This window comes from Myotis daubentonii, chromosome 8 (assembly GCF_963259705.1).
Source record: "Myotis daubentonii chromosome 8, mMyoDau2.1, whole genome shotgun sequence".
In the NCBI taxonomy this organism is placed as follows: Eukaryota; Metazoa; Chordata; class Mammalia; order Chiroptera; family Vespertilionidae; genus Myotis; species Myotis daubentonii.
In genome coordinates, this window is record NC_081847.1 from 3,444,514 (window position 1) to 3,469,777 (window position 25,264).

The 25,264-nt window shown below is 62.9% G+C and overlaps 1 protein-coding gene across 10 annotated transcripts; it reads right to left on the reverse strand.

Annotated features, from left to right (window-relative positions):
* Positions 1–1,903: 1,903 nt before the first annotated feature.
* SLCO4A1 (solute carrier organic anion transporter family member 4A1) lies at positions 1,904–20,353 on the reverse strand. Of its 10 annotated transcripts, XM_059705100.1 has the most exons (13): positions 20,212–20,351; positions 12,213–13,049; positions 11,756–11,846; positions 10,338–10,459; positions 9,984–10,095; positions 6,761–6,915; positions 5,486–5,681; positions 5,234–5,399; positions 5,118–5,134; positions 4,962–4,991; positions 4,650–4,714; positions 4,159–4,307; positions 1,904–2,804 (listed from the first exon to the last, which is right to left on the reverse strand). In XM_059705100.1, exons 1-13 carry the CDS (start codon positions 20,282–20,284, stop codon positions 2,667–2,669), a joined length of 2,151 nt encoding a protein of 716 aa, XP_059561083.1. In that variant the 5' UTR covers positions 20,285–20,351; the 3' UTR covers positions 1,904–2,666. The 10 variants fall into 10 exon arrangements, with proteins under 10 accessions (XP_059561083.1, XP_059561082.1, XP_059561080.1 ...); XM_059705099.1 differs by lacking the exon at positions 5,118–5,134 and having other exon boundaries at positions 4,840–4,988; positions 20,212–20,352; XM_059705097.1 differs by lacking the exon at positions 5,118–5,134 and having other exon boundaries at positions 4,840–4,991; positions 20,212–20,352.
* Positions 20,354–25,264: the final 4,911 nt, after the last annotated feature.

The following is a 25,264-nucleotide window of genomic DNA, read 5'->3' on the forward strand; positions in this document are numbered from 1 at the left end:
GGAAAAAGAGCGGTCCAGTTCTTAGAGTAGGGGCGCTGGGGATTGAGAAAATGAAAGAAAGAGACAGACACAGAGATGGAAGAAAAAAGCTAGGACCGGGTGGGACCGCTGCCCTCTTCTGATGGAGAGACAGGGACCCAGCACTGATATAGCCGTGTTTATTTTATACCCCCAATACCAGGAAGTTTCACCAAAGGTCAAGACAAAGGAGATTATGTGCATTCTTGTAACGTCAGTTCTGGGTGGGCCCGAGTCCTATTCATTCCTGGTGCTTGGCTGGATTTACATAATAAAACCCACCCCCAGGCACCTGGGCAGAAATGAAGGTCAAGCAGAGAACACTTCTGCCTTTTTGGCAAAAATGTGTTTCCAGGTTGTGGCTCTGCCTACCGCCCTGGATCCAGCTGACAATTTATTAAAGAAATGCCCATGTGCCTTCCCCGGGGCTCTCTACATTTTTATTGATTTTTCAGAGAGAGGAAGGGAGAGGGAGAGACAGAAACGTCTATGATGAGAGAGAATCATGGATCGGCTGCCTCCTGCACACCCCACACTGGGGATTGAGCTTGCAACCGGGCATATGCCCTGACCGGCCATTGAACTGTGACCTCCTGGTTCCTAGGTTGATGCTCAACCACTGAGCCACACTGGCCAGGCAAGGGGGTTTGCTCAGGACACAGCCCTGGATACCAAACACACTCAGGGGCCAGCCCTGCCTTTGGTGTTGCAGCAACTGGGGTCGGGCAGAGCTGATGCCTCGAGGCACCTCCAGCCGGTGGTGCCACCCACGTACCTCTGCCGGGAACTCGGATTGCCATGTCTGACCCTCCAGCAGATGAAGCCCCGGGTGCCCCCAGCAGCCACAGGCCAGAGGACACCAGGAGAGCTGGGCCATGCTCAGGGCCAAGTGGGACCTGGGGCCTGGGGAGGAGGACACCTCCGAAGACTGATCGCCTGGGTCCCGAGGCTGCGGAGAGGAGCGGACACGGTCCAGGCGGAGGGTTCATGGCCCGGCCTGCACGTGTTGGGTGCCTGGTGCCCAGCGCCCTTAGGACTCCAGTGGCTTCTCACTGTGGGCACCATGAGAGCATCCTTACGGGGCGGGGACAAGACGGGGAACAAGACAGGAGATAGCGGGGAGGGAGGGGAGCCGCCTGGGCAGGAGGGGAGAATACATATGAGAGGAGTTTGGGGGTGAAACTGAGGGAAACAAGGACCCCAACTGCCCAAGGAGCAGAGGGGTCACAATGAGCAGGATGGGGAGGCAGAGGCTGAGGCGGGAGGCGGTCCTGCAGGCTGGGGTGGGCTCTGAGGGAGTCTCCAGGGCCTAGCAGCCCAGCGACGGGCGTGGGTGAGATTGTGGGGAGAGGCCCGATGGAGCTCTGGTGACCCCAATGTTATGGTCTTTCACCTGCCAAGCCCCTGACAAAGGAGACCCCTGCCTGGGTGGGGGTGAGGCGGTGAGGAGCCTCCTAGGAGAGCAGAAAGCCACCCCTTGCTTCCATTCTTCCAAACGCGGTGGTGTTGACGGCGAGCTCCCAGCACCCACAATGACACGGTGGGTGCCAGCAGGCCATTGCCCGGCCTGGTCAGCGCACCATCAGAATCAGATGTTTATGAACCACAGGTGAGTACACACACAGTCACACCCATGCACACACGTGCACATACATGTATGCACACACACACTCTTCCTGCGCCAGCGGCAGTGAATGAAAGTGGGACCTGGAGTTGAGGACCCAGGTGGGTGTGGGGCCCTGGAGGGAGAAGATACTGGGCACCCCCGGGGAGGCTCCTGGGAAAACAGGCACGCCTGGCAGCCCTCCGCAGACTCCCAAAAGCCCGCACGAAGGATGTGCAAAACCACCGAACTTTGCAAATTCATAGAAATAAAGCACACCGATCGGGACATAGGTTTTAAATAGTAAAATATATTTACACACATGATGGACTGAGGACACCAGGAAACACAATGCCATGAAAGTATGACGCCCTCAGGCGGCGATCACAGGTTCTGCTGAGCGAGCACTCACCCAGCAGCCAGCAGGTAGGACACCGATCCTAGAAATAAGCGTTTATGCAAATGGTCCATAAATATATGCGCCCATCCCACCGGGGCCCTGCAGCAGGGACAGGAGGTGACAGCAGGTGAATACGGAGCTGGCTCTTTGGGGAGCACACCCGGACATGGGCCGCCCCTCCCAGGACAAACACAGGAAGTCAGGGCTGTGCAGCAGCGGCAGCCAGCACTCAGCGGGGCAGCGCTCCGTGCTTCCCACCAGCGGCGGCCCCTCCCTGAGGACCCAGAACCAAAGCGGCACAGCGCCAGCAGCGAGGCCCATCAACCCAACGCTGTCCACTGTGTCCCGGGGAGCCGCGAGTGTGAGGCCAGGGCCTGGAGCGGAGGTGGCGCTTCGCCGGGCGGGGCCGCAGGGGGGCTGCCCGCCCCCCCAGCATTTCCCATGCCTTACAGTCCTCCTTGCCGCCTCCCAGGCTCAGACATGAGCAGCAGCCCTCCTGCCTCGAGCCCCCCAGAATCTAATGGGAGGTTTTCTAAGAGTCCTCAGACTGGGAGCAATTGTGAGGGGCCAGCCGCTGTGGAGAAGCTAGCCGGTGGTTTTTGGGGAGCGCTGAGTGCCGGCCCAGGTCCGGTGGGCGGGCAGGCATCAGACGTTGCTCTGGAGGTCTGAGGGGCTGTCCGAGGCCGAGGACTGGCTGGGCAGAGAAGCTTCCAGGCCCTGGGGAGACCCCGGCAGGCACCTGTGCAGGACGTACGCAGCGGCGAAGAAGAGGAAGCCCAGCACCTGCAGAGAAAGGGGCTGCTGGACCGGAGCTGCCCGCCCAGGCCCCACGCGTCCCTGCGCCCCTCGGGGTTCTCAGACCCCCCACTCTGGCGAGGAGACCCCCTTCCTGCACGGCCAGTCCCCAGCATGGAGACCAATGCTGTTAGCGAAGGAAGGAAAATGCATTTGACTGAAAGCAGAGGCACTAGATAGGGGGCTGAACAGTGTCCCCCAAAGATGTATCTGAGTCATGATCCCCAGAGCGTGTGAACGGGGCCTTTACTTGGAAATAGTGCCCTTGTGAGATGGAATGAAGGACCTGGGATGAGGGCATACTGGGTGGGTGGCCCCCAGTCCAGTGCGTTGTCCTTTTAAGAGAAAGGAGACAGGGGTTTGTCACAAATATATTGGGGGGGGCAGAGATGGGGTGACAGATCTACAAGCCAAAGGTCGCTGGCAGACCAGCCTGCTCCCCGGGAAAGGCATCTCCCTAAACCAACCCGGGGCTACCCTCCAGAGCTCCACAGATCCCTGGTCACGCGGCCACGTAGACACGAATCGGAAGGGAGATAAACCAGGGTGGGCCAAGACCGTCTGTGTTTGAGGCCCCTCAGGAAAGGTCCTGCCGTGGGGACAGGCCCTACGCCTCCTCTTATTTGGTGTCCTGAGCCTTCCCCTCCAACGGGGCGGGGCGGGGGATCCACCCGGGCGCATATGCCCAGCGCTGGGGCAGGAAGTTTCTGTCCGTGGCTGGAAGCGGAGGGTCAGGCTGCGCACTAGGACGGCACATTAAAGCCGTGTGGCTCAGGGACCATCACACCGGCCCGGCCTGCACGTACCCAGGCTGCCAGGTTCTATTCCTCCAAAGCCTGGGCTGCCAGAGCCACAGGGCACACCCAGGCTGCCAGGTTCTATTCCTCCAAAGCCTGAGCTGCCAGAGCCACAGGGCACACCCAGGCTGCCAGGTTCTATTCCTCCAAAGCCTGGGCTGCCAGAGCCACAGGGCACACCCAGGCTGCCAGGTTCTATTCCTCCAAAGCCTGGGCTGCCAGAGCCACAGGGCACACCCAGGCTGCCAGGTTCTATTCCTCCAAAGCCTGGGCTGCCAGAGCCACAGGGCACGCCCAGGCTGCCATGGCAAAGGCCCTGCAAGCAGGGAGCCCTCCGACCCCGGGCTGCGAGCTCGGGCCCGTCACCCGGGCTGGCTCTCCCAGCCACCACCACGTCAGGGTCCCGCTGCCAGCTCTAGATGGGGAAGGACACGCTCTGCGGAATGGGCTTCCTGCTGGGAGGCCCCAGGGAAGTGCCCGGGACCCCTGCTGCTAGAAGATTCCGGGCCTCCTCCCTCAGCCCGCCCAGCAGCCCGCCTGCTCACCTTGTACACCAGCCCCGCGATGAGCATGTACCGGCTCATGGTTGCGTTCTGGTACAGGAAGCAGGAGCCCTGCTGGCCACACTGGTCCTGCCACAGCAGGCACGCCTTGTCAATCACCCAGCCGAAGGCAATGGGCCCTGGGATGCCCCCTGTGGAGAGAGGCCCACTCAGAACCCCAACATGCCCAGGCTCTCAGAAAGGGGACCTCGGCCACTGGTGCTCCAGGGGGTGCCAAGGGGCCTCAGTGTTCCTTCTCTGGGGACGCAGCCGCAGGCCAGGGCTTCCCTGTGACCCCCGACCCCCGGGGAGCTTTTGTGTTAGCGAGAAGGCACCCTCTGGGCAAAAGGTGACCTGGGTGCCTCTAGCGGAGCGCTAGGGAATGGCGTTCTCCCCGGTGGGCACAGGCCCGGGTGAGGAGCCCCTGGCCAGGCGCCCTGTGCGGGGAGCATCACGCCCAGTGTGCGTGGCCCCTCACGCTGCACAGTAAGTACCTAGAGTCCTAACCACGATCCACTGGATCCCCAGCGCGAAGGACCTCTGCTGGTCGCCGACGCACCTGAACCGGAAAAGCCACGTCAAGGCCCAGGGCAGCGTGGCCGCCGCCAAGTCACACCCCCAAGCCCACAGCCCAGTCCTGGCCGAGCTCCAGGCCGCACTGCCGCCTCCCCAGGTGGGAAGCACCTCACAGAGGCACAGCTCTTCCTTGCCCCCGAGAGGCCGGAGGGACCGGGCGCCGCGGAGCTCCTGGAGGCGCCGGAGGGAAGGCGGAGCAGCGCGAGAAGCCCAGCCTGCTTACTGCTTACCGTAGGGTTGCCGTCAGCGCGGGAATGCTGCTGAGGAATGTAAAGGTAATTACAACGAATATGAAAACCAGAAGGAGGGGCTTGCTCTGACAAGTTGAAGTGCATTTCCCTGCAGTAGCATGGCCAAAACCAGAGGAAAAATTCTGAAGGACACACCTACAGTCTCGGTACACCTGAGGAGCGCAACAACAGCGCGATTACAGGAGGAAGGGCCGGGGCCCTCCCAGCTCCAGGGCGCGGCCGGACGGGCCGTGGGCAGGGGCTGAGCTCACCTTCTGGCCGCCGGGGCCGGGTGGCGCCACCTCCAGGCAGCCCGCGTGGCAGGGCGAGTAGTACATGAGGCCGTCCGAGCCGCACACGGGGCTGTAGTGCCCTCGCCCGCAGCCGCAGGCGGCGTTGCAGGCGGCTGTCAGCTCCAGGCGGCCCTCGGGCAAGACGCTGCAGGTGGGAGACGCGGGCGGTGGGCGGCAGCCAGCGCCAGGTGGCCTCGCCCGTGAACCCCAGCTGGAGCGCGGGGCCCTTACCTGCCGTTGTGGCGGGCCGTCACGCCCGCCATGGGCACGTTGGGGCAGTGCGCGAAGAAGACCAGGATGGCCAGCAGGCTGGTCAGGGAGCAGGCCAGGCAGAACCTGATGATGCTCGAGCCGCGGAGCTTCAGCTTGTTCACGAAGAAGCCGCCCAGGAGGGTGCCGCCCCCACCCGCCGGCACCACCAGGTACCCTGTGAGAGGGGCGGGCTCAGCCAGGGCTCGGGATGTCCCGGGAGCCTGCCCTGTCTTGTTATCCCTACGTTACAGGTGGGGAAACGAGGTGCAGAGCCCTCCCTGTCCAGGTGGCGGCGCTGGGCTCGCAGTGGCCGGGGCCTGACCAGCGCTCTCTGCTGCTCCCTGCCACTGGGGAGGAGCAGAGGTCCATGGCGCTTGCCCACCCACGGCCTCTGCCCGGTCCAAACGCGGGGGCCGTTAGAAGCCTGTGGCCCTGGTAGGTGATGGGGGCTCCAAGGGGCAGTGGGCAACCTGAAAGCCCTCAGGGCTCAGGGGGCCCATCTCCCCAGCACTGACCAAAACCAGCTCTGGGGGTGGGAGAGGGGGTTCCAGAGGACATGGATGTTCCAGGGGCGTCAGTGCAGGGAGAGGGGCCCTGTGGGGAAGGGAGGTGGTTGTGGGTGGGGGTCTGGATATGTGGAGCCGGCTGAGAGGTGGTGTTAGTCAGAGGAAGGGGGTGAGGTCCCCTAATCTGATGGCTCCCCCACAAGTTGGGAATGGAAACCTGAGAGGTGCACCGTGGGAGTGGCCTGCGTGCTGCTCAGCTGCTCCCCATCTTGCACTCGTGGCTGACCTTGTGCCCTATGACCTTCCACCCCCCCCCAGGCGTCTTCTCAGCCAGGTGGAGGCTGCCCCATGGGCAGCAGGGGGAGGAGGCTTCTGAGGAGGAGCCACACTCTCCTGGCCAGAGCGCCTGCGGCCGGGAGGGCCCTCTGAGGCCCCAGACACTGGGTGCCTAGCTCAGGGGGCTGATGCACGCCAAGGTCCTGGGTGGTGAGTGGGGGGTGCCGGCAAGCTGGAGCCCACCCCGGCCCTCCCAGCTAGAGAGGGCCCCCGTCAGGAGGGCAGCCGGCTCCATGGGGCCCTCAGAGACCGGCCAGCACGCCCTCGGGGAGGACAGTGCCAGTGCCTGCCTGGGCGGGCCACACGGGAGCGGGGCTGTCGGGGCGTTCCCAGAAGGTACCCTCAAAGACCCCTCGCTCATGTGAGAGCTGCTGAAGAGGCTGCGCACCCTGAGGTTCGGGACTTTTCTCACCAAACAAGGTGGCGGCTTCCGAGGTGCTGAGGCTGAACTGGGACTCGAGGAACTTGGGGCCGAATGTGGACATGCCAGCAATGAGGGTGGCCTCGGTGGCCCCAGCCAGGCAGAGCAGGATGAACACGGGGTTCTTCAGGAGGAGCCAGATGGAACTGGACAGGGCAGGGGGGATGGAGACAAGAGAGAAGAGACAGAGGGTCAGAGTGGGCCAGAGCCAGGGTGTGAGGAAGCCCAGCTCCTGAGGCCATGGTCCTTCCCACCTGAGCTCACTGAGGCCCAGTTCTGTGAGGAACAGAGCGGGTCGCCAATGAGCTGGGAGGCACCCCACCTTCATTCCAGAGAAACCAAGAGGATGTGTTTGGCTGGGCTGTGGCAGGGAGTGAACTTGCACCAGGATTCTGAGGTTGTGGCTTGTAAAGCTGCTGTCACTGATTACGGAAGATTCTTATCACCGCCTTGGCCAGAGTTCAGGCTTTGGTGTGAGGGGGGACCTTGGGTGACCCAGGTCACTGTTTAATCACCTCTGGGGGCAACGGTTGCCAAGTCGTGGACTGGACGGGCCCCTGGGAAAGGGGACGGGGCACTGAGGGTGGGGCTCCGCCACCAGCAGCTGTGGGGAGGGGGCAGGAAGGCCCGCAGACAGAGGCCCCCCGGAGCCAGTGGGCTTGGACGGCTCTGGCTGGTGTACACTTGGGGGTGAAGACAGGGGCCCGAGGAAGGGTGTTGGTGATGGTGCCATCGAGCCTGGCCGCTGACTCCCTGGTGGGCCCGCCTGGACCCATTTCTGAGGACGGAGAGAACTCGGAGCCCCGCACAGCCTGGGGGGTCCGGCTGTGGGGTCAAGGGTGATGTGGGCCGTGAGCCTGGAGGTGCTGGCGTCACGTCCGGAAGCTTCGCTGGGAGGTGTCTGTCCCGTGTCCCAGTGTCAGGACTGGGTGCCGGGCCTCGGTCTGCAGCGGCTCCGAGCGCCAGGCCCTGCAAGAGGGGGTCCTGCAGGCCGCTAGCGGTGCAGCACTGTTCAAACCTGCCGCACTCAGACGGCTAAGATGTCGTGAGAGCCCGGCCGGGGGTTCAGCTGGTTGGGCGCTGCCCTGTGCACCAAAGCGCTGCCGGTTCGATTCCTGGTCAGGGCACCTACCCCGGTTGTGGGTTCGATCCCCAACTGACAAGTGTACGGAAGGCAACCGGTTGATGTTTCTCTCTTTGTCTCTCTCTTCCTCTCTCTAAGCATGTCCTTGGGTGAGGATTAAAAAAAAAAAATCAATGGCAGTAAATGAGAGTAGTGAGGGAGGCAGAACTTGGGATGGAAACAGACATAAAAGCCCTGGGGGGTCTGGAAATAGCAGGGCTGGGCCTCGCGAGCAGCAGGGCTGCAGCTCACACGGCTTTTCTCTGCACCTGTTCCCCCCACCCTGTTCCCTCAGCCATGCAGCAGCGTCTGGGGCCAGCAGAGGTGTCGGCCAGTGGCTTATGTCACTGTCCCCAGAAGTGGTGAGGGACACAGGCTGGGGTGGGACAGCCTCACTCTCATACGCTGACAGCAAAGCAGGTCCTGTGACACGTGACTAACGCGTGGCTGACAAGTGGCTCTGGGTGCTGTCGAGGGGGCCAGGGCTGCTCCCTAAAGGGCCGGAGCTGTGCCTGCCTGTGTGTCTCCTGCCCGAGGGCAGCCCTGGCCACCCTCACGCCAGCATCTGTCAAAGCAACTTGGACCATCGTGACCCTGAAACGCTCTTCTCGGAGGACGCGGGATCTGAGCAGCAGGCCTGCAGGGCCCACAATTCCCCGTGGCGCCCGGCCCATGGAGCAGGCGGGAGCGGCCGCCTAGTGAAGGACACCCCCACTGCCTTTCCAGACATGATTGACTTGCTCAGCTGAACTCAGGGCAGCCCTCACCAGGCCTCGCTCCAAGGGGGAACCCAGTGCCTGCAAAGCTGGCTTCCTCACAGGGTACTGGGAAGGCCGTGGACAAAATGTCATCGGAGTGGGTGTGGCCAGCGGGGCTCTGGCGGACACCCTAGCATCTTCTCCGCCAGGCACAGGTCTCAGGTCCCGTCTGTGTTCTTTGGGAGGGACATCCAGGTGTGGCCAGTCCCTCCCTACCTTGCCCAGAGCAGCCCACATGCTGGGGCCCTGGCTGGGCAGGAAGGCGGCTCTCTGGAGTGGCCAGCACACTCCTCGTTTCTTTTCCTGCAGAATGTGCGACTGAAATTCTTGGCTTGAATTTGCTCAGAGAACTAGTCATGATTTAACAGGCATGCGTACCGGCTTTCCTACCAGCAGCTGGTCTGGGAACTGAGCCTGGGCATGAACTTCCTGACGTCAGCCACATCCCGGGCCACTGGGGACAGGCCAGTGCCCAATGGCGCCAGCTGGGAGCGTGCCAGGAGACAATGCGCCCACCCCCGGACGGTGCGGACCTGGCCCAGCTCGCCTGTGGGGGGCACCCTTCTGAGTGGGCGGCTCTTTTGGGGGATCTGACAGGACATGGGGAGGGGAGAACAAGCCCTAGGCAGGTGCAGCCCTTCGAGTCGGCCCTGAGCCCCTTTAGCCTCCGCCCTGAAGACAGGCACCAGGCTCACTCCCACTGCCAACAGCCCAAGCCGCCGTGGCCGTTCGACTGCCGTTAACGGGCCCAGGACACTGCAGGGTGGGGGGTGCTGGCGAGAGGGAGAGACCCCTGTGGAAGGCCCGATCCTGGGCAGAGGAGCCCTGGGCAGCCAGGAGCCCCCAGGCTCCGAGTCCTGTTGAGACCCCAGCAGCCCAGGCAGGGCTCTATTTGTGAATGCGGATGGCAAAGCAAGACCATGTCCCACAAGGGAGGGGAGGCACGGACAAGACCTGCACATGGCTGGGCGGAGGGGCAGGTGCAGGGCAGCGAGGGCCTGCCGAGGCCAAAAGGGCGGCGCTAGCCTGGAGCCCATGAGCTGCTTGCAGGCGACACCTAGTGAAATGGTGGGAGGGTGCAACAGAGCGAGGGCCTGTGACCGGTTAGGGGCGACTCTTGGGGCATGGCCTGAGGTCAGTGGCACGCCCCTGGGGACCAGGGGTCATGAAGAGGGCTTAGGGGCTGTGCGCTCACCATGTGGCCCCGGAGGGCCACTCCAACACTCCTAGTTTGGGGCCAAGATTCCGTGTGTGTGAGACCCCCAGAGGGTCTCCAGGACACACGGGCATGGGCGAGAGGCGCATGGCAGGTGACCGCCCCCAAGTTCCTTACAGAGGCAGGTCTCTGATGGTTTTCCCGAAGCCGGGGCTGCGCGCCGCCTGGGGGCCCCTGTCCTTCAGCTGGTGTGTCTCGGAGGCTCTCATGGCCACGTAGCGCTGGGAGCCTGGAGGGACACAGATGCCGGAGACTCAGGGCCTGCGGGACATGGACGGCTGTGGGACGGAGGGGTGCGGCCCCACCCGGGCACAGAGCCGGCAGACAACCTGGGGCCCCTGAAACAAGCTCTGCCGTGGCCCCGCCCTGCAGGATGGAGGACTGGCACACCCACGTCTGGACTCTCCTGTGCTCTCAGCAGCTCACACACCGAGAGGGGCTGGCACACGGGGGCGGGGGGGAGGCACCCACCTGGCAGCTGCCGCGGGTAGCCGAGGATGGGAACCGCAATGAAGAAGGCAGCGGCCCCGGTGCCCAGGAAGCCCACCCACCAGGCACCAACCCACAGCGGGCTCTCGGTGGTCAGCTCGGTCCTGTGGGAAAAGGCAGTGGGGTCAGCGTCCAGGGCACGTGAGCTGGGTGTCCCTTGACTTGCTGGTCCACGCAAGCCAGTGGGAGGGTGGAGAGTGAGGGACACGGCCCCACCTACCTCTTGCACAGAACGTGCACATTTGACACCCAATTTAGTCAACCTGAGGCCACAGGTGGCGTTTGTACGAGGGCAGAGGCGCGCCATCTGCAGAGAGAGTCTGAGGGTAGCCAGCAGTGCCCCATGCAGCTCAGAAGGCCGGGAAACCACCGAGACGGCGGGGCCTGGAGCACAGGGCCGCCCCTGGAGCCGAGTGGCCACAGGACCCTTCCTTCCTTCCCCCGCCCTCTCGTCTCTCTCTGTCGCTCTCTCTCTTTCCGGCTCAAATTTACAAAAAAACCTAGTACCAAAGCAAAGAATGCAAGGAATAAAAGAAAGACACTGTGACCTAACAGGCAGTGCAGATTTGGGCTTCACCCATCTTGGCACAGAGCTCCTTAGTTCTTTGTAATTTCCTGGGGGACAGCAGTGTCTTTGTTCGAATGTGGCCACTCTTGGCAGGTCCCTTGAGAGCCTCTGAGGGGGTCTGGTCACCAGAAACGCCAACCACGAGGTCAGCAATTGGCAACCTTTGGTCCATGCCAACTCCGGGGGGTAGCTGAGCACCAGCGGGCAATGAGTTAACCAACCACCCCTACGAAGGGAGGCCATAGAAACCCTGACAGAAGGGGGTGAACGTGTGAAGCTGGCACCAGAGAGGGTCCGGAGCTCCGCCCCTTTCCACACCGCACACCCATCCGCTCCTCAGTAGTTTCCGCCAGTGAGTCACGGGCCTCCCCAAGGCCTGCGAGCCGCTGGAGCACATCACTGAGCCGAGGGGTCCTGGGAACCTCCGTGTTGACCCCAGGGCGAATGGAAGGGACCCTGGTGCCTTTTCTGGGGTCATCTCATGGGACTGAGCCCTGACCCTACGGGGTCTGCGCTGACACTGGGGAGTCAGGGTCAGAATGCAGTTGGATTTGGGACACCCAGCTGGTGTCTGGGAAGCGCTTGGCGTGGAAAAGCCCACGGAAAAGAATCTCACGCCGGCAGGCGAAGCCACTCTGTTCTGCAAAGGCACCGGAGGCCTGGCGTCCTGCGGCTCGGGGCCGTCCTCCACACCGCCCCCGCCCCAGGCCTGTGCTCAAAGCCACGCAGACCAGCAGGCCCCGGCCCACGCGATGCTCCACCTCACGCCCCTCCCTGGGACATCAAGTCCTCCTGCGGCTCCTGTGCCGCAGAAGAGAGCCCCGGCACTCACCGCCGGCCGATTTCCGTGTAAATGTTCAGCAGGGCGCCTCCGATCAGGTAGCCGGCTGCGGGGCCGAGGATGGCCGCCGTGTAGAAGATGGCTGCAAGGGAAGCAGGGCCCTCAGGGGCGGCCACGCCTGCTCCCCGCCGGCTCACTGGACGTGACAGGCAGACACCAGGGCCCACCGGCGAGCAGCCCACCCGCACCTGCACTGCCTGTCTGCCCTCCACAGGGTGCACCCCTTTAAATCAGAGCCTCCGCTGTGCCTGAGGTTTGGCTGGGGTCAACCTTTGAAGGGGCTTTTACACATTTCTCTCAGAGCCAACCGCAGGTGCCGCTGGGAGTCCTCCCCTCGCCACAGAGCACCGAGGCCGTGTGCGGCCACCGGCAACGTGCGCAGAGGGCCAGGCTCAGCAGACGCCTGTCACACTGCCTGCCTCCCCCAGGCCCCGCCGGCCTCACTCACCAATGTAGACGGGTGAGTAGCTGGACTTGACGTTCTCATCCAGGTAGGTGACCCCCAGCGTGTACAGGGGCGTGGCGCCCGCTCCGTGCAGGAACTGGCCCAGCATAAAGACCAGCCGGTAGCTGGACAGGCTGGAGGCGCGGCCCCCACACGCCACGCTGCGGTTGGCCCGGCACAGCCCGAGGCCCTCGTCCACCTCCACCTGGTAGGGGCCCGTGGTGAAGTGGGGCAGCGCGAACACCAGCGAGCCGGCGCCCATGAGCAGCACCCCCCAGCCCAGCCAGCGGGGCTTGTGTCCGTTGCCGCCGAAGTAGCTGACGAAGGTGAGGCAGAGGCAGGCGGCCAGGTCGTAGGTGCTGGCGATGAGGCCGCTTTGGTAGCTGTGCAGGTCGTAGCGCCGCTCGATGGAGGTGATGACCGTGTTGATGAAGCCGTTCACGGTCATGCCCTGCAGGAAGGAGGCCGCGCACAGGAAGCACAGGAAGCCCCGCGGGGTGTTGAGGGCCTGCAGGCATTTGGGGGTGAAGGCCCGCCAGCCACACTCCGAGCTCCGCGGCCCAGCTGCCGCGTAGCACAGCGTGCGGGCGCCGTGCTTCTGGGCCCTGGGCTGGCACAGCGGCTGGCTGCAGGAGTCCAGGGGGCTGTGGGTGGCCGGACGCAGGGCGCCCAGGCTCAGGGACGCCCGCCTGCTGGAGGGGGTGTGGCCACACCTGTCGTCCAGGGCAGAGGGCGGGCTGGGGAGCACCAGCTGCGGCATGGAGACGAAGGGCTTGTCCCCCATCACGTGCTGGGGCATCTCCCAGGAGTGACAGCGACCGTATTCCAGCCCGGTCTGCTCTGTGAGAAAAATATCTGGTGAGCAAACTGCACCAACCCACGGACACATTACTGCCTCCGATAGCACCCCATCCACCCTGTCCCCTGGGGCGGCTGCCGGCTCTACCTGCCTAGTCAGTGCCTGGGCTGGTGGGTGACCTTCCAAGACCAGCACCGTCCCCAAATCCAGGGCCCCACCTGGAGCCACACCTGCAGGGCAGCAGGTCTCGGCCACCATGGCTGGGGCCTGAGGGTGGGCATTGCCGGGCCGGGCCGAGGACAGCCCGCTCCTGACCGAGGCCTGGAAGCGGAGCTGAGGCACAGCAGGGCGGGCTGGGCACATGGGCCCATGGGCCACCCTGAGCACACGTCCCGGCTGAGCCAGGGCTCTGGATGTGCAGCTGCTGGTGTGAGGACCTCCCCACACGAGCTTCAAGCTCAGCCCTCATTCTTCCTTAAACTCACACCTGCTAGCTTCCTGTGCCTTTAGTGTGAACAAGAACTTGGTCTTAGTCCAAAGTTTGGGGGGTGTGGGAAGTGAGGAAGCAGGGGAGATAGCAGAGCAGGGACCCCAGAGCCCTGGGAGTCCCCCCCAAACAAACCGGAAACTGGAAGGGTGACGGGAGGGGGACCCAGGTGGGACCTGACCAGGTCTGGGACTCAGTTGTGCATTTGGAGAGACAGGGCCACACCTGCCTCCTGCGGCCCCTCCTGCGGCAGCACAGGGACGCCCATGCCTGCGGGTGCAGCCTTGGAGCCCTCCCACCCTGGCCTCTGCCTGCGGCTGGGCTCCCCTGCGCAGCCATCTCGCCGAGGCCGCGGGCAGCGGGCGCACTGTGCTCCTCTGTGCAACTGGAAAGTGGCACCCGCTTAGCTAATCATGTAAAGCCCGGCTCCTCTCTGGCGTTCTGCAGGGCCAGGTGTGGGTGCAAATGCTGCTGGGCAGAGCACAGTGAGCTTGAAGAGCCCCACTGTACCCCACGGTGACATCACACTTTCCCAGGCTCTGAGAGGGCATCACTTGTGCACACCTGACTGCAGCCCACCTTACAGGCAAGGGAAGTGGGCCAGAGGGTCAGCAACGTGCCCAGGGCCACACAGCTGGCCGTGGCCAACAGCACTCGCCCGCGCTGCCTGGCTCCCAAGCCCATGTACATGCGTCAGAGCTGTCCTCCCAGGCATTTTATTGAAAGCACGCGGCCAGCTGAGCGGCATGTACACGCGGGCCACTGTTTGCTTTGGAAACTGGTGCCGCCAGGCTGTCAGCGGCTGGAGTTCAAGGCTGTGGGTAGGCAGCAAAACTTCCGCTGCAGCCATTCCCTGGGGCTGTTTTATTTATAGGCCCCGCCCTGTGCGAGCTGGCACGCCAGGCTCCTCCGGAGAGCAGCAGGAAAGCCTGGGGCTGTCAGATTCATGGAAGGCTGCACCTCCCGCCACGGCGCAGGCTGGTGCTCAGGTGACACCCAGCACGCACCCTGGGCACGCTGGAGGCGAGCACTCGGGGGGGGGCAGTGGGACGCGCGGAGGGTAACCAGCTGGAGCCCTTAGACAGGACAGCCCTGCCACCCACCGCCCGGCAACTGAAATATGGAGAAAGATGGGAAGAGCGTGAGGCCACCTGAAGTTCCCAGGCCCAGAGGCCACCTGTCTCTTTTCTTGATGCACGCACAGACAGGTACCCCAACACGTGCACATGCAATCCACAGGCGCTGGGCCTTGTCCGGGGGCTGGAGCGCCGCCCGAGGGAAGGAGCCTCGCCAGGCCCAGGGCCCGCCCAAGCCTGTGGGGGATGGAGGGTCAGCATTGGATCCCCAGGAATCACTCGTAGATGCTTATTTCCAGCAAGTGATCTGCCACGCAGATCAGCAGGTCCTGGACCACGCAGACCAGGTAGCCGGAGGACCAAGGTATGGTTGCCATCGAACGCCTGCCCACAGCCGCCCTCGCCACCCCTCCCGTTGGCTCTGGGCTCGCTCGGGCAGTGGGGGCATCAGGCCTTCTGCTGGGCCTCGGAGGCCACGTCACTAGCTTTTGTCATTAGGAATGGCCACATCGAAACAGAACTTCCTGTTTGAAAACAAAGCCACGTAACACACGAGTCACTAGCAGTGGACGGTCCCAACAGCTCTGAGTCAGGGTCAAGTCACCTGAACTGAAATCTACGGATCTCTGACCTAAACAGACAATGGGCAACCTATGACCCCACAGGTCGCATGCGTGTAAAGCAGCACATTGGAAACCTTATTTTAGATAGTAGCCCGGCCCCCATTGGTGGCCACCACACGCCCCGCAGGCCTCCTCCATGGCCCTCAGACCCGGTTCCTATGACGATGGGACCCACAGCAGCCAAGGCATGGAGGGCGCTTCCCTTGATCCAGCGAGCGGGTGACAGCGCCTGTCACCTTCCATCACGCTCACAGCTCCGCTCCAGCGGTGGATTCCCGGCTGGCGGGGGGAGGCTTTCTCTGGAAGGCTCTGGGCCTGTCAGCGCATCTGTATCAGAAAGGGGAGCTGTGCCCCCAAGACTCGGGCACTGAGGTGTAAGGGAAGCTGGAACGCAACGCCCCGACCACGGGGCCGTGGTGTCTGGAATCGGCCAGCAACAGCCAGATCCTGAGAGTCCAGGGCTGCATGACACTTGGCATCTCACAAGGTCGGTCCCACCGTCCTGGGACCCGCAGGGGAAACTTGTAGAAGGTATCAGGCCTGCGGCTGGCTGAGCCCTCCTGAGGCCGGTTCTTGGCTCCCACCTAACAGACAGCCCTGCACTCCATGCTGCCCCAGGAGGAGGGACCAGGTCTCCTGGGTGCTCCAGCTACATGAGCCCAGAGCTGGTGGTCTGCCTGGCACTCTCCGCCCACCTCTGGGCCATCCTCTCCCTGTTGCTCTGCAGCCTTCATCCCCCTGAGAGGACATCTGAGGCCGGAAGCCCTGATGGAGGCTTCGCGGGCACCCTGGCCTACAGAAGCAGGCCCGCAGCCCCTCCTCCAGCAGCGGGGGCAGGGGGGAGGGAGCCTGGGCTTCGGTGAGAGGGCTGTCCCTGCATGAACGCTGTCTTAGGGTGAGACTGCCCCTGGCCCATCAGCTGCACCCGAGGCGTCTGGGGCATCTGCTGTGAAGAAATGGAGGCCATCCCCCAACTGCACTGTGAGAAGCCAGGGGCCCACGGGTGGCTCGCAGCAGCCGCGTCTGTGAGAACCGGGACTCCGTAAAGAGCTGGAAGATTGGGACGCATCCGTCTACTCGACCTGCTCCTCTTATTTTCCCAGATGCGACGCGGGAGGTCCCCGTGCACCTGCTTACTTCCTTCTCCAGTCCGAGGCTCTATGCAAAGCAGAAAGGGCAGGAAGGAGGCAGGGTTGCTGAGTGAAATGCTAAGCCTTAAGGCAGCCCCGGGGCCCTGGCCTCACTCTCTGAAACCCTGGTTCCTTGCACCATGACCCTGGGACTCCCCAGGCAGCTGTCTTCTCTCCTAGACCCATCCTGGTGTCTCTTGGGGGGGGGGGGGGTCACTTCTTGAAGTTGAGGCTCAAAGCTATTTACAGGGCAGACACCCGATGGCAGGATTGGGGCGGCCACAGCCGTGCCTGTAACCCTCGTTTTCATATTGGTAAGCGCGGAGGCTGCTTTGCATGGAGGCCACAATGAAGGATTGTCTGGGAGCGAGTGGGGGGGCTGGTCCCTCAGGGAGTGTCCTGCACTCTCCGCATGGACATTCCAGCGCCCGAGCCCCAGCTTGGAGGAGGGGTAGGCCTGTGGGCTGAGGGACCTTACTCCTCTTTCCGACCCACAATATTTGATCCAAAAAAAAGAGCCACCCCTCCCAGCCCAGGGGATGTGGAGGCTGAGAGGCCGCCTGAGAGCCGGCAGGAGCCCCACCACGGCGTGGGCTTCTCAGAGCCTCAGTTTCCCTGCTGGAATAGGTGCGTGACATCATGGGGAGGAGCCCTGAGGCGAAGGACCCAGCCTCTCCACTCACAGTGGTCCAGGCACCCCTGGAGGCTCACGAGAAATCAGACGTACGGAAGGGTACGTATGGGGCTTAGGGGCGCCGGAGGGAGCAAGGTCTGTTCACATGAGGGGCCCACCCAGGCCTAGGCTGGGCTTGCCATTTCCTGGGGCCTCTGGGGCCCATGGTGCCTGCAAAGAGGTAGAGGCCCACAAAATGCAAGGGCCCCACACAAGCCCAGAGTGGGCATGAGGTGCCACCTCTGTGGCTCCGGCCAAGGGGTGATGCCGCAGGTAACCCCCAGGTTTGCCACAAAAAAGGTCACTGAGGAGAGGCATCCCCAGGGGCGAGGGTGCTCAGGTGGAGCCCCGCTCATGCGGGAGAGAGGACCTGTCAGGATCGCCCGCCCGGGGCCGGTGACTCTGGACGCCCATCGGCGGAGCCAGCTGGGTCTGTCAGCAAGCTCTGCCCCGCACTTGGGCCTCGTCATGAGCAGACACATGGCTTGTGAGTGTCTACCTGTCCCCAGAAAGGTGTCCGAGAGGCCAATTCTGTGTAATGCTGGCGAGATCGGGGCTGTGCTGTGGCCACTGAGGGGGGACGAGGGTGTCCAAGGATAGCAGGCTGAGGGCCAAGCCCGGGCCGGTCCAGGAGGGGACACAGCTGAGGGCCCGCATTCAGGCAGCCAGGCCGCTTTCCTCCGCCTCCTCCAGCCGCGCCCGGTCACCTGAGGTCGAGCTGCTGCCCCCATTCCCGGTGGAATCCCAGTGGGCCTGTCCGATTTCCTCCCACAGGCAGCCTCACACCCACCACGGCCATCCTGGTAAAAAGCCTTGGCGTCCTGCGGATTATTGCATGTCCCCTTCCGAAGGCAGACAATGGGCTCTTAGCCTGAGTGGAGGAGACCACGTGACTGAAGGGGGAACATTTTCGTGGTCTGTGTCCACACCCCAGCTGGATGCCACGTGGAGGAGGCAGGGAGATGGTCCAGCCCAGCTCCTTTCTGTCCGCCAGCACCAGGCTCTGGTCCAGCTCCCTGCGCATCACCCATATCTCCCAGGGGGAGGCCCAAGGGACTCAAAGTCGCCCCCGTAGCGGCCACTCCCCCCAGAACATGAGTCACAAAGCCAGGAGTTTACACTCCCTGGCAATGCTGCCTGGGGACGGATGGCCTGACACTCACTGAGACTTCTGGAGGGAGTTGACGCTCAGCCCAACGAGCGAACGCCACGGCGAGCCAAGCGCACCTCCGCCGTTGGGAAGTTGGGTGTGCACCGCGGACCCAGGGCACCGTGGTTTGTCAGGGCCGAGGACAGCCAGGAGCCGAGCGGAGTCCCTGGGGACCCAGTGCTCTGGCAGAGACCGGTCAGCCCCAAGACCCCCGCTCACACAGCCCCGTCCTGCCCACAGCAGGGCCGGCCCTCCCCGTGGCGACAGGGTGGAACTTGGTCCGCACCCGCCTGGCACCTGCTCTGGGAGCCACACCCAGGGACTCACGGGTTAGGTCAGAGCCACCCAGGAGGGAAGCAGCCCCAGGAAGAATTCCCAGGTAGCACCTTGGGCCCTGCCCAGCAGGAAACAGGACAGGTCCCCACCCAGGGCAGTCAGGAGTGTGGGTCTGACTCAGGCACCCCTCCTGTCTGCCTCCAGCAGCACAGAGAAAGCCTGGCAGTGCCGGCCTGCTCCTGGGAGGTCCTCCCCGTCAGCACAGGGCCCACCAGCCAGCCGCGTTCTGTGTCAGAGCTGCCCCACACTCGCCGGAGCAGAGCTACGCTGTCTGGAGTTACACAAGCCTGGATTCAACCCCTTCGCCTCAGACTAGCTGTGCTGCGAGCGGGCCACTCAACCATGGGGCCTCGGCTTACTCTCAGGGGAGTGGGAGCAGCAGTGGCCGCCTCCTGCCGTGGCCAGGCCCAACGGGATGATGCTCAGGGCACGTAGCACAGGGCAGACACAGTCTAGGTGCTCAGCAAACAGCTCCTGCTGCCATTATTGTGAGAGTCATAAATGCAGCAGCTAAAACCAGGAGCTTTCTGTCCACTGAGGCCCTCTTGCCCCCCCTCTGCCCCCCTCACCACCCGCAGAGAACAAGCCCTCGCTGCAGGGCACGGTTCACCAGGCCGCCACTCCCCAGAGCCAGTCTCTGACCCCACAAAGGAAATCCAAGCTCCAAGCAGCACAGGGAAGTGGAGGCTGGAAGCTGGCTAAACTGTGGAAAACTACTGTGGTTCCTACAGGCCCCTCCGCCATATCCGACCGCCCGGAGGCAGGAGGGAGTCCAGGCACTGGGGGTCGCCCCCAGCTGACCCCACCCCGCCCCCGGGGCACTGACCCCACCGCCCCAGTGGGCTTTCTCCACCAGGTTCCGCCAAGCAGAGGCTCCCTCCCCGAGAGCAGGTCCCGGTGTCTGGCCCCCTCCACATCTGCGGCCCAGTGTGCCCACTCGGTGCCAAGGGCGGTCCCGCATCCTTGTTTTCACCCTTCCCTGCCCTCCTCTTGCACCCAGGGCTCCAGGGTCCCCCAGCTGCAGCTCTGAGCCGGGCAGCTCTGGGCCGGACCTGGGACCCCGCGTGGTGGGGCGAGGACCAGAGCGCGAGTGGCGTCTGGGGACCAGCCCCCCTTCCCCCCCACCCCGCACCCCTCCCCAGGTGTCTGGAGCACGGCTGGTGCGAGCAGCCCGGCCTCTCTCGAGTAACTTCTGGGCATGATGGCTTCCTCCTTGACCCAGCAGCAGCGGCATCCGCCGTAGGTGGGGACCCGCCACAACCTGGCAGCCCCCGGAGCCGCGTGTCCCTGGTCGAACCCACGTGGCCCGCTTCCGTGTGCGCGCCCGCCAGCCCCGGCCACTCACCCTCCCCCCCCTCCCCCAAAGCTCCCTCCATCCCCGTCTGAGCCCTTACACTCGCCAGGCATCCCCTTGCCCGCCCCCTGCCTCCCCTGAGGCTTCCCGCCCAGGAAGCTGGAAGTGAGAAGGGGTGCATTTTGTATCCAATTCCCCAAAGGCAGCGAGGCTGTGGGGCGCTGGTCCACCTTTGATCCGCATTCCCGCCCGGAGGCACTCCGAGGGCACTGTGGGTCCAGACCCCCGCCCCGCCCGGACTCCCCGCCGGCCCCCGAAAGCGCCCCCTGGACCACGCTGGCGCCCGCCCAGCCGCAGCGGCCCCGGCGGCGCTCCTGAGTTCAGCAGGTCGGGCGCCCCGACCCGGCGCAGCCCGCGCTCCACGGAGCACTCACCGTCTGGATCCTGGGGGCTGCGCTGCGCACCGCGCTCTGGCCGCAGCTCCCGGCCGACTCCCGCTTCATTCATCCGCCCGGCCCGCCCCGCCCCGCCCCGTGGAGAGCCGCCCGGCTCACCTGCTCGGCCAATGGGCGCGCGCTGTGGGCTGGGCCGGCCCTGGGCCAGCCTCCTGAGATGACAGGGCGCCAGCGCGGGCGGAGCGGGCGGGCTGGAGGGGCGGGGCCGGCCGGGCTGGAGCGGAGAGGAGGGGGCTCAAGCCTAGAGGGGCGAGGGGCTGAAGCTGGGACGGCGACGCCTCCGTCCCCAAGTGGCCATCGCCCGGGAGCCCAGCGCCTCGGCGCCGGTGCGGGGCGCCCGCCGTGGCTGACGAATCGCCCCCGCTCCAGAGAAACGCACGCCAAGCGGCGAGGGCCACTTGCCAGCCCGCACGGGACTCTGTTTCTAACTGACTGAACCGGACGCGTGGGACCCAGGCCTTTGGGAGAGGCCGTGGGAGGGAGTGAAGTTTTCTTTCCCAACCTTTCGAAAAGGCTGCCAGTGGCCGCGTGGGGACAGGGCGGGCGGGAGAGCTGCGGCCGCCTAAAGGTCACAGCCAGCTTGGTCTGGCCCTCAGGTCCAGGCTGGGAGCCACCTGTGCACAGCTCCTGGCTGCATCCCTGAAGGCCCTGGGAGTGGCGGGAGGCGGGTCTGCCGGGAGGGCCAGCTGGGGACAGGCCCTGGGTGCACGGTGAGGCCAGCACCCTCGCTGGGGAATTCAGTGTTTCTGCCTGTTGCCTTCAGGGTAAAACGACCCTCTTTTTGAAGTCAGCATGGCTGTCAAGCCAGAGGGGGACCAGCCGCACCGCCATCAACATGAGGTCCTGTTTGAATTCCTGCCATGTGACAAGCACATTGCTTCGCCTCTCATCTGTGAAGTCTCATCTGTGAAGTGGGCCGTTGGAAACACTAAATGGAATGAAACAGGAGCTGCAGGGTTGCTCAGTGAACATATCAACAGCTGATCACAATAACACTGCACGATTTTCCCTTTTTGGTTTCTGTGAAATGAATTTATTTAAAAAGAAGTCTACAGAAGTCAACTGCGCGCATGTGTGTGACCTCAGGCTGGAGAGGGAGCAGGCGCAGAGCTCAGCCCTCCAGGCCACTGGTGCTTCCTGTGGGCTGGGAGGGAGGAGGCCGGAGCAGAGAGGAGCGGTGCTGAGACTTATGGGAAAATGTCCACATTCGAGTTAACTTGGGAAATGACCTTCCTTCAGAGGGTGGGGCTTGCACCCAGTCACTCTGGTCTGGGAGTCCCTGGCGATGTCCTCAGGGCTCCAACCTGTCTCCATGCAGGCCCCCACTCCTGGAAGCTGGGTCCAGGCCCAGACGCTGCTGGTCAGCAGGGGCAGCTGTCGGCTGCAAGCCTGCTTTGGCCAAGCGCAGGGACCAGAGGTCTCGCCAGCTCCTGCTTTGCTGCTTCTCCTGTCCGGGCGTGTGCTCCTGTCTCTCACTGCTGGAGGAGGAGCCACGACCTTGTCCTCTTACGTGACACGTTGCACTCATTGCCCAAATCCAGCTGTTGCCTTAGTGTTAGGACCCAGCAGTGGAAGCCAGAGGTGAGTTGTGGGTTGTAATTCCACAACAGTGCTCACCAAACCCGAAAAAAGTACCAATCCTTTGGAACAAAAAATTGTTCATGTAATTATTATATCACCTCCTGTGGTCGGCAAACCGCGGCTCGTGAGCCACGTACAGCTCTTTGGCCCCTTGAGTGTGGCTCTTCCACAAAATACCACGTGCAGGCGCGCACGTACAGTGCGATTGAAACTTTGTGGCCCATGAGCAGAAGTCGGTATTTTGTGGAAGAGCCACACTCAAGGGGCCAAAGAGCCGCATGTGGCTCGCAAGCCGCGGTTTGCCGAGCCACACTTTGCCGATGCTGGAATATTGGCCTCCATTCCTGGAGCAGCCCACTAAGAGGAGAAGACACCAACTGTTGCCCTGGATGGAGAAGATTGGAGAGGACGAGGACCTGCTTGGGGAACCTGGAGAGGCTGCTGGGAGTGGACAAGGGCACACCATGCATAGACCCCCCCCCCTCCCCAAGGAGAACTGAGCTGCTCTGCGGACCCGGCCTCAGCTGTGGCGCTGCTGGGAGCAGCATTTCCCAGTGCAGCTGTCTGGAGGTGCCCTGGGAGGTAGTGAGCTCCCAGCATGGGAGGCGTGGGAGTGGAGCGAGCCGATTTTCTGATGGGGAGGTTATGAACGCATTTCAGATGTCAGAAGCAGAATTGGACTCGGTGTTTCCGACGTCATTTTAAATTTGATTCCTTGAAACTGTTATTTACATAATCAATTCATGTGTTTTACTAAAAGGGTAAGTTTATGTTTTAAAAAGGTAAATTCATGTCATTACTGTAGGGAGGGTATTATAAAAATAGATAAAAGAAACAGAAAGTGGTATTAAGTTCCAACCAAGAACTACCTGCTGAGCGAGCCCCAGACCTGGTTTCAGAGGTCAGTGGCTGTGCAGCCAGGTGTGGGGGATGGGCTGCCGGGAGTGAGCCTTTCTCCTGGTGGGATCAGCACTGCGGAACGAGGAGGGAAAGAACTGGCTCTCCCTCTGGGAGTCACTGCTGTCTGCAGTCTGGTGTGTGAGCCTTCAGCACGGGGGTCATCATTAACCTCGGGGACACAGGCCCATGGCCCACCAAACCCATCTGCCCTCCCCGCCTCCCAGGGGCCCTCCCACAGGCACGATATGAAAGGGAACTCAGAGCAGACGTCCCAGCCAAACACAGGCCTCGGCCTTCAAAGGCTAACCCGGTGCCCAGGCACCTGGCGAGGCGGGGCCACCTGTGTGCCTGTGCGTCCTGCCTGCAGGGCAGGGTCGAGTTGGGGTGTCCAGGGGGAGGAAAGATTGGGTCCAGGCTCCAAGCATGGCTGGCACTGTGGGTTGGGCGGGCCTGCTCTCTGTCCTCCCTCTTGCAGTGGAAGAGTTAGGAGGGGCTGGGAGGAGGCCCCAGAGGTCAACCAGGGAGCGCAGAGGCTTTGAAAAGAAGGGCAGCCTGCGAAAGTGACCTGGAACATTCTGAACTCAATCCATCCTGTCCCTGCGGGGTTTCGTCTGGAGAGAAAATAATTAGAAAGGAAAGGAAGAAAGAACCCAGGTCCCACTGGTTCCTCGAGGTCCGGCAGGGACGCACACTGCCTGCCCGGCAGCTGGGGGAGGCGAGGGCGGTGCATCCCATTTCACGGCCATTGTTCTCTGACATCACCTTTATTTTCTCTTTTGTTAATCCTCACCCAAGTGTATTTTTCCATTGATTTTCAGAGACCATGGAAGGGATGAAGGGAGGGATGGGGAGAGAGAGAGAAACATAGATGTGAGAGAGACATATCAATTGGCTGCCTCTTGAACCATCTCAACTGGGGCTGGGGATCAAACCTGCAACCCAGATACGTGCCCTTGGTTGGGAATCGAACTCCTGGCCCTTCAGTGCGAGGGCCGACACTAACCACTTAGCTCACTGGCCAGGGCCCAACATCACCTTTGGAGGCACCCCGATAAACTGAAGTGTGCAAATTGTACGGACACAGCCCTCTCCATGGACTCTGGCCTCCCGCAAAGTGTGTCTCCTCTTAAGGTCAGGAGAGAGAGAGAGAGGAGAGAGAGAGAGAAGAAGAGAGAGAGGAAGAGAGAGAAACTTTCTCCAGGTTCTGATAATGGTTCCCCGGACACTCTGCTCCCCAGTCTCCGGGTCTGGCCTGCAAAATGGGGTGCCAGGCATGGCATCCAGCAGCCACCTGGGCAGCGCAGGGCTGTATTGGTAGAATACTTAAAATCCCGTGCTAGCGCTGAGTTTTGTGTCACGCTGTTTTGGCGAGTTTTGCCTATGTGCTGGTGAAGGCATTAGGAATGCTCAACAATGGACATTCCAACCTGATGACAATCGACCCAAGCCTCAGAAATGGTCCGCCAGCGTCTTGGGTCCTGGGTCGAGGCCGTGACCTCGGCGGAGATTCTGGAAGAAACCTTTCTTAAATACTTAAAGTTGTGGTCTCACTGTTTTGCATGTGAAGGGTTTTTGCTGAAGGTTTGGGCTCAGTGGCAGAGCAGAGGTGTGTGAGCTGTTGCAGGCTTCGGTGCTAAGCTCAGGTGAGGAGCTGTGTTACCGTGCAGTCCCAGTGGCTGACAGCAGGCACATCGTTTCCCAAAGAAGAAAAACTGGCGTTCAGAGGGGCCCCAGGAAAAGACTCAGCAGGAGTGCGAGCTTTCTGGGGGAGCAAGCTTGTCAAGTGAGGGGGCATGTGAGGGCGGGAGGGTCTTTGGTGCCCAGTCCACAGGCGGTTAAAAGCATTTATGTCCTCAACGTCACAATTCTGACTAGGAGGGCAGAGCCCCTTTAGAGCAGGGTGTGGCCAGAGAGCTCATTGGGGATGCTGCCTGGAGCACTGCGTGAGCTCCACTGGGCCTCAGTTTCCCCTTCCCACAGCACTTAGCCCCGTGCTGGGCACACACATACCCCACCCTTGGGTGTGAGCTGTCTTCGTGATTAGCAGCCTTCATCGTTGTTAGCTCCTCCCACACCGACTTGCTGGCCTCTCATGTGAACTGAGACGGTGGCCTTGCCGGGCCGGGACCTGGCCAGCTCTGGACCATGGCCTGGTGGCTGGTCTGGGCAACGGGAACCGCCAATGGCGAGAAGCCCACTCCGGGCCGCGAACATCCCTGCTGCCCCTCACTTCGTCTCCCACAGCGATGTGGCTCTCAGGAGACCGGGTTTCAATTCTGTCTTTGTCACTTTCAGAGCATCTGCCCGGAAAAGCAGCTGCTGGGGAGTCTGATTCCACCCCATGGATCCTGCGTTTTCCAAACGCCAGCGGCCGGGAGCAGATGAACTGCAGGGGAGTAACGGCGTCGCGGCGGCCCGCTGGGGGCGGGCGGGACGGAGACCGTCCCCCACAAGCGGGGCCTGACTGCTGTCCGGCAGGTGGAGCGGCAGCGTGCTTTCCTCGGGAGCCCCAGCTGACGGGCCGCTGCTCGGAGCCCCCGCCAGAGATTAC